The sequence below is a fragment of the Bison bison genome, unplaced genomic scaffold, assembly GCF_000754665.1.
Source record: "Bison bison bison isolate TAMUID 2011002044 unplaced genomic scaffold, Bison_UMD1.0 scf7180017864247, whole genome shotgun sequence".
Lineage (NCBI taxonomy): Eukaryota > Metazoa > Chordata > Mammalia > Artiodactyla > Bovidae > Bison > Bison bison.
This window is the reverse complement of record NW_011494819.1, coordinates 713,566-721,825: the sequence shown is the minus strand read 5'-3', so window position 1 is coordinate 721,825 and position 8,260 is coordinate 713,566. Positions and strand designations below refer to the sequence as shown.

General features: G+C 45.0%; 1 protein-coding gene across 3 annotated transcripts in view; it reads right to left on the bottom strand.

The window, feature by feature from the left end:
* Positions 1–454: 454 nt before the first annotated feature.
* The window catches only part of TBX15 (T-box 15), a 126,601-nt gene continuing 118,795 nt past the window's right edge, over positions 455–8,260 (bottom strand). For all 3 annotated transcript variants that reach the window (XM_010847219.1, XM_010847221.1, XM_010847220.1), the window contains one exon: positions 455–2,947. In XM_010847219.1, the coding sequence (XP_010845521.1) occupies positions 2,163–2,947 (785 nt within the window). In that variant the 3' untranslated portion in view covers positions 455–2,162. The remainder of the gene's footprint in view (positions 2,948–8,260) is intronic.

Below are 8,260 nucleotides of genomic sequence, written 5' to 3'. Positions count from 1 at the left end.
TTTAATTAGAGGATAATTGCTTTACAATGTTGTGTTGGTTTCTGCTGTACAATGTGAACCAGCTATAATTATACATATATCCCCTCCCTCTTGAGTCTCCCTCCCACCCCTCCAGTCCCATCTCTATAGGTCCTCACAGAGCACAGGGTTGAGCTCCCTGTGTCATACAGTAGCTGACTCACAGGTTTTTGCAGCTAACATGAAACCAGGTATCCCACTACAGTCCTGGCTTCATGTCCTAGTTTTCTCTCCATCGGGCTGTGTAATCTGGATAAATCAGTCCCTATGAAGCTTAGTTACTGATCATTAAATGAGGATGGTAATACAGACTTCGTGTGTTCTGAACAAGATCATGTTAAGTAGTAGAGATGAGAATGCTGTGCTTATTATGCACAGCACAATTCAAAGGCATGGGCTGCTGCTTTCTTATTCCATATGAACGGATACGCAGAAAACAATTGCAAAGATTTTATTTAGCGGCTTTCTGTGCTTGGCACTTAGAAACAGAGTTCCGTGCATAAGGGCAAATTTTTATACACCTTTTCTTCATACATATTTTACATACCCTTTTTATTGCCCCCTTTTTTAATATTCATAATATTGGATTCCCCACTAGGCACATAAATACATTTATCTACAACACCTCAAAACCAAAAAAATCTTAGTAATATCTGAATTCTTTTACTTGGTACTATCTTCATTTCCACACCACTTAAAAAGTTTAGCTGGCACCAAACTTCACTTTTTCTTATCATTAAAGGATTTGAAGGGGAAGGTAAAGATGAAAGGAGAAATCCAAAACTTCAAAATTGCAACGAACTATTTGATTAAAAAAAAAAAAAGTGGCGATCTAAGAGCAGATGGAAGGATGTATTCTAGAAGGCCCATTCTCAGTTCTCTGGAAGGTGACAGGACTCCTCCTGCCACAGGGGAAATGGGGAAAGCAATCCAGGTCAGGCATCTGGATCTGGCATTCAGAAGGCCAGACCTCCCTGTGTTGCCTCTGTTCTTGGTATTATCTGTTGAGGTTATAAAACCCTTCCTTTCTCACACTCCTTCTGTTTCCCTTCCCCTGCCAGGCTGCGTGCTCTGGAATCGGCACTTCCTGTGTGGTGCCCCTCTCTTCTGGCTCACAGTGGTCAGAACTGTGGGACTGAGACTCATGCCCTACCTGGGTGCTTCTCACCCGTGCCCTGACCATACATAGTGTCCCAGAGAGGTTTACTCAACAACTCCATGGTTCTTTCCATAACCTGGGGGGCAGGGGTGAGGACCAAACCCATTTCCTCAGTGAATTTAAACTCTCATCACTGCTCTCACTTCCTCATTCAGTCTTATTCTCCACCTCTCTCTTGCTCTCTATTCTTTCTCCTTCTCTCTCTTTCAGCTGCTCTTACTCCCTCTTTTCACGGGCACCACTGGGAACATCAGTGCTAGCACACAAATCGAAGAGAGCCGAAGTTCAAAGGCCATCTTTTTCAGGAAGCCAAGTCCGGTTGTAGTACTGATGTCTTTCCACCCCCATTGATGGGAAGGGGTTTCAGGATACATGGTTCATTCCAGAAAAAGGGTAAGCTGCAGGGAAGAAATATTGGCAGGCAGCTACTGCTGACCCAGTCCGTCTACTGCTGTACATAGACAAAGTTTTGGTGAAAGCACCCATGCTGGGCTTCCCTCCACAGAGTTCACCCAGTTCCGAGTCACTGTGCATGTATGTTTGTGTATGGACGAGTTTGTGTATGAATATATTTATGTACGTGTGTATGTATGCATGCACATATGTATGTGTGTATGTAAAGGTAGGTATGTATCTGTGTGTGGGTAACTTTTCATGGCTGCTACATGCTAGCATCTCCCTTAACATTATAAAACGATTATTCAGTTTCTTCAAAGGCCACTCTGAGTAGACAGACGATGCTAAGATTTGGGAAGGCAGGAGAATGGCCACTGAGTCAGAGATGATTCCACTGCAAGTATTCCTTCAGTGGCTTTAAGTGTCTCTTGTTGTTGGGTATGTGCTTTCCTCCTCCAGAAAGTAATAATAATAATAATACACAGTTCCTGTTTTTCAAAGGCGTTGGGCTCCCAGAGAGGAGGATTTGCCCCTGGAGACTCCGGATCTGCCTCGGCTGCTGTTGGCTCCGTGGTGCTGGGACTGGCCACTAAACCATGTGAACAGACATCTGGGACGAGGAGCCTGGGACCGCCCCATACTGCCGGCCGTCACAGGTGTTAGTCGCCTGCTGATTATTGGGGGAAGGGCTAATCATGTGCATGCCGTGCTCCATCCCCGTAGGCAGGTACTGCCGCTCTCCAAAGGCCCCATTGGAAGGAGAAGAACAGAGTAAAGTGCTTTGAGAGGCGCTCAGTTTTTCTGGGCTTGCAGCTAGCCTAGGGGAAGCAGGGAAATTGTATCCATACAGATTATAAGGATTGTGGAGAGAGAAGGCATTGTAGGAGCTCTGCTGCATATGGCTGCCCCCGAACATGTGTGGTGATGAGGAGCTGGAAGCTGCATTGCCTGCCTGCATGACATACTGAAACTGGGAAGTAGGGAAGGACCCCAGCTGGCCACCATAGGCTTCCATCTTGCTGTTGCTAGGCAACGAGGGAGGAGTTGGTATTCCTGAGATCAGGGATGGAGTCCTCTGAGGCATGAAGGTTTCAGAGGGCTGAGCAGCCGAAGTGGTGCCACTCTGGAGCCTGTTGTAGCCACTGTCACTCAGCCCTGGGTAGCTCTGCAAGGCAGCCATGTTGCTTCGGGCACACGGTGGATAATCGGAGAGGTTTAGATTACACAGCTGGCTCTCTCGGCAGCCCACGTTGAAAGTGTTGGGGGCCAGATGAAACGTTGGAGGAGAACAGGATGGAGATAAAAGATGAGAAGAAGCTGAAGGAGATGGTGTCCCAGTGCTGGAGGTGGTTGGGGAAGTGCCTGTGCTGCCCCCTGAAAAATAAAACATAAATTCTTTTGAGACATGAGAATCACCTGAAAGGCTTGTTGGAACACAGATCACTGATTCCACCCCCAGAATTCTCATTCTATAGATCTGAGACAGGCTTCCCTGGTAGCTCAGTGGTAGAGAATCCACCTGCCAATGCAGGAGACTCAGGAACGACCCAGGGTTCAATCTGTGGGTCAGAAAGATCACCTGGAATGGGAAATGGCAACCGCTTCAGTATTTTTGCCTGAAAATCCCACGGACAGAGGAGACTGGTGGGCTACAGTCCATGGGGTTGCAGACTCAGACATGAATTAGCGACCGAACAAAAAAAAAGTCTGGGACAGAGCCTGAGGATTTGCAGCAAGTTGTCAAGTGACCCTGAGGCTGCCAGTCCAGGGACCACTCTTTGGTTAGATGATGTCTAGGACCATTTTATCTCCTAAAATCCCTGAATTTTATTTGAGAGAGCTGCTATAATACCGCAGATGTTAGAATTGCATTGGTGGCTGATGCACAGATAGACAAAGGGCCAGTTCAACCCAATCTACTTCAAATGTGCTCTCAGGTAGTTTGAAAGTGAAAGTGTTAGTTGCTCGGTCGTGTCCAACTCTTGGCGGTCCTACGGACTGTAGCCCACCAGGCTCCTCTGTCCATTGGGATTTTCCAAGCAAGAATACTGGAGTGGGTTGCCATTTCCTTCTCCAGAGGATCTTCCCACCCAACCCAGGGATCAAACCTGGGTCTCCTACATTACAGGCGAATTCTTTACCATCTGAGCCACCAGGGAAGCCCTCAAGTAGTTTAAGAAGGTCAAAAATGACCTTTCTGAGCCTCCCCTTTACCAGACTGTGAAGAGCAGCTCTGCACCCACTTCCTGTCCCATCTACTGGAAGCTGAAGGCAGTGATGAGTGTCAGGACTGCTGAGCCTTTCAGGTGAAATCCAGAAGGAGCAGCTACTTTGTCTTTCATTGGGACTCTCCCCTCATGGAATTTCTTTTTCAGGGCAAGGTTGGGACTTGCCCAGAATTGTTGAGAGCTGTGATTCCCCAAGGAGCACTGTGCCCTTTAGGCCATCCACAACTCATGTAGGGACTCCTGGTAACTTGAGCTGCTATACAAGAGTAAAGGAACTTTAACATGGAAAGGAGCAGAAATAAGGTTTTTGTCAGTGAGGGAAAAATGTGAAGAAAACTAGCAGGATTCTAGAGATAATGGGATCCAAAGAAGCCAGCCACAATGTACAAATGAAGAAGATCCACATATGCAAGTTGAGAGGCAGATACCTCAAAGAGAAACCCAAAGCTAATGTTTAGCACAGGGGGTAAAAAAGTCTTAGCCTACCTTCACAAGTATTACAGTAGTTTTGGCTGTAGAAGCATAAATTTAGCTCTTGTTAATAGTTTTTTCAAAGTTAATTTTTTACAAAGCCCAACCAACATCTCTTGCTTGGTCAAAAGAATTTCCCCAGGTAGAACTGGATTTAGATATCAATAGCTCCTGATTGTAGAATCATTTCAGGAAATTCTCCTTTTTGTTTCTTGTTTAAATCTTAAATTCTCTTTGATGTTGTTCAGTCACTAAGTCATATCTGACTTTTTGCGACCCCATTGACTGCAGCACACCAGGCTTCCCTGTCCTTCACTATCTCCTGGAGTTTGTTCAAACTCATATCCATGGAGTTGGTGATGCCATTCAACTATCTCATCCTCTGCTTCCCATTTCTCCTCCTGCCCTCAACCTTTCCCAGCAACAGGAAAATTCCCTTAAGAGAGATAAAAAGATGTTTATTCCACAAATTGAGATAAGACCAACACTGTAAATACCTCTAAGAGAAGTAAGTCAGAGCTGACCACAGAAAGAAGGGCATCAAACCTGATTCTAGGTTCACTGGCCTCCATCCAGCTTCCATCCATGGGCAGGGCAAGCTACATCTTAAATCTCCTCACCTGGGAAACAAGGGCTCGAACTGATAGGCTTCAGTTTCTGTCCTTCTCAGAATTATATTTATGTCTGGTGGATTACATTTCTGTTAAAGTGTGAATTGCTAATAACAAGTACTTTCCCAGGAGTCATTTAAACACAATGAAGAAGTTCTTGAAGGGGAAACAACAAGGATGAGCGAGAACACACTTCTTAATTTTGTGCCACTGAGTGGCCTAGCCTACAGACCCTTACATGAAGCTCAGGGATTCATTTTCTGCAAGCATGTGGTTCCTCTCTGAGGCATCCTACATTTTTTTCTCCCTCTTCCACCCTAACTACCAGGCACGTCAGTGAAATAAGTGCTATGCACAAATGGAGAAACTCAACTCCAGCTGTAAAGAGATCTGCGTTTTATGGGATGTGTATCTGGTCTCCTCTCTTTGAAAGTCCATCCTGGCTCTTCCAGATCTGGTGTTTATGTGGTCCTGGAAGAGACCCCCTGTTCGGCATGCCGTACCATCCCGTCATAGGTATATGCTCCACCAGGCCAAGCTTGAGCCCTGCAGCAGGAAGTGCAAGATGGAGCAAATGACTTTTTATAACTCTAAATGCTTTTCTCGGAGGGCCCATGATGGAACGAATGGTACTGATTTAAGGCCTCAATTGGTTTCACTAGAAAAAAATTAGAAGGGAACTATTAACAAGTTACAGGGATCTCTGCTGAGCAGATGAGAGGCACATGTTAAAAAGTTTGTAGTCAGCTTGCTCTGGCTTTTAAATGACACTCACTGGAAATGAGGCTTGGTGGCCTGCTGAGCTTCAAGGGGTGAGAGCCCCCATACAAACTAGTGTTTGAAGGGGGAGAGCAAGCCTGTCTGAGAGAAGGTCACGTTGTTTCATTCCACTTTGAAGAAATGCTCTTATGTACTTAAAATAATCAATAAAGATAACAGCCATTTTTTTCAAAGTCCACACAAAAGAGAGAAGACTATGGCATTTGTTGTGCCGAGAAGCAAACCAAGATATTGAGAAATCTTTACTCTCTTATGATCTAACAGCTTCTCAGCTGTTAAACAAGATTGGGAGTGCCAGCCAAGTGCTAAATAAGCATAAGGAGGCAAGCTGCCCTCCCTGTGCATTTCAACACTTAGCTTCCTAGAGGCCTCTCAACCCAGAAGAGCCAGGGCCAAGTGGGAGGCCAGGCCTCTCTGATACACAGCAGTCAGAGTTGTCTCTCAAAGGAAATCATGCCTCCCTTTCCTGTGTAGCCTTGTCTTTGTCCCCATCTGCTCTGAACAGCCAGGTCTGGAATGCTCTCAGAGTGTTGATTTAAACTTTATTTAATGGATGAACAGGGGCTATAGAGTCAAACAAACCCAGTTCTAATCCCAGTGGTCTTTCTAATGATGGGACCTTGGCAAGTGGGCTTCTCCATATAGATGGAATTTTGAATACCAACATTGTAAGCATGTACAGAGAAATGGATGAAATAATATATTATCCTCTTGAAAAGCAAGGAGATCAAACAGTCAATCCTAAAGGAAATCAACCCTGAATTGGAAGGACTGATGCTAAAGATGAAGTTCCAATACTTTGGCCACCTGATGCTGAAGAGCTGACTCATTGAAAAAGACCCTGATGCTGGGAAAGATTGGGTCCTAGTGGGGATGGCTGTTGTGGGTTGGCCCCTGTTCATGGAGCTGAGCATCCTGGCCACTCTATGCTGTAGGAGGCATTATGTCACAGTGAACTGCCCAAATGTAACAGGCTTTTGGAGTCTCTAAGGCTGTGAATGGTGGAGCACTGGACACCCACCGGGTCCATATCCCAAAGGCTAAATCAACAGTTTCCTCTCTGAACTATCTGCCCCTTCCCTCTCACTCCCACCTTGGGATGGAAATAAGATGCCCCATGTCTCCATCTCTTCTCAGATCAGATCCAGCAAAGTGAAATTGAATACAAACAATTTAGGTAAGTGGGTGTCCTTCTCACTGTCCTCAGAGATCTTAATCCTTCTGAAGTGTGAAGTCACTCAGTCGTGTCCCAAACTTTGCGACCCCATGGACTGTATGTAGCCTACCAGGCTCCTCTGTCCATGGAATTCTCTAAGTAGCCATGCCCTTCTCCAGGGGATCGTCCCAACCCAGGAGTAACATCCAGGTATCCTGCCTTACAAATGGATTCTTTACCATTTGAACCACTAGGGGCCCCACTTCTGAGAGATGATTAAAATGTAATGCTATAAGTAGCTAAACGTACTCCAGCATTTCAGGACCAATCCTCCACCACCCCACTTCCCTTCAGGCTATTCGACCCACAACCCAAAGTGAGGAGGTACTCAAAATTCACTCCAATGTTAACTTGCTCCAACATTCAAGGCCAACAGCCAAAATAACCAAAAAGAATACATGTTTAGCAGTGATTCCATACAAGGGCAATAACCTAGAATATACTTGTGTAGCATGAAGACAAGTTAAATGTGACCATGAAAATCCTGAATACCAAACCTGCTGACTTTTGCATCTTTAGATTGATCACTTCCAGATTGTAACATGGAGACTTTCACAAACAGTGTCCTTGTGGGTTTATTTTGTTGTGCTTCCCCCAAAATTGAAAAACAGTGAAACAAAACCCCATCTGGGCTAGTGATGAATAAATTTCCATATAATTACTTGGTTCCATGAGCCAGGCTCTTCTCTCATATAACTCAATGGCATCTGTCCCTGAGGAGTGCTGATTCACCAGGTGCCCTTGAGTAGCCTTCTTCAAGGCTTTCAAACAGGTAAGAGGTAGAACGTCAGAATCCTATAGATGAATGCCAGAGAATAAACCCAGAGGCCATAAAGCTTAATGATCAGACCCCTGTTTATCCTAACTAAGGAATAACCCTTAGTTGAAATGAGCACTCTTCTCAAAACAGAAATATAAACATTATGGTGTTAATGGGAGTTATGTGGTTTCAATCCTAGAAAGAGTCTTTATGAGTCTTTTCAATCCTAGAAAGAGTGCATCTCTCCATAAAGTTTAAAGATATATATTGTTTCAAACCTCTTCCTTTTAAAACAGTTTTAGATTCACCCAATTCTCATTTTTCACATTGGTTCTCTGTGTTCTGAGTCTCTCTGCTTCTTAAATGCCCCTATTTCATACCTACCACATTCCCCACCACATTCATACCTACCACAGAATGTTCAAACTACCACACAATTGCACTCATTTCGCATGATGCTGCTGCTGCTGCTAAGTTGCTTCAGTCGTGTCTGACTCTTAGCGACCCCATGGACTGCATGCAGCCTACCAGGCTCCTCCATCCATGGGATTTTCCAGGCAAGAGTACTGGAGTGGGTTGCCACTGCCTTCTCCAATTTCACATGCTAGCAAAGTAATGCTC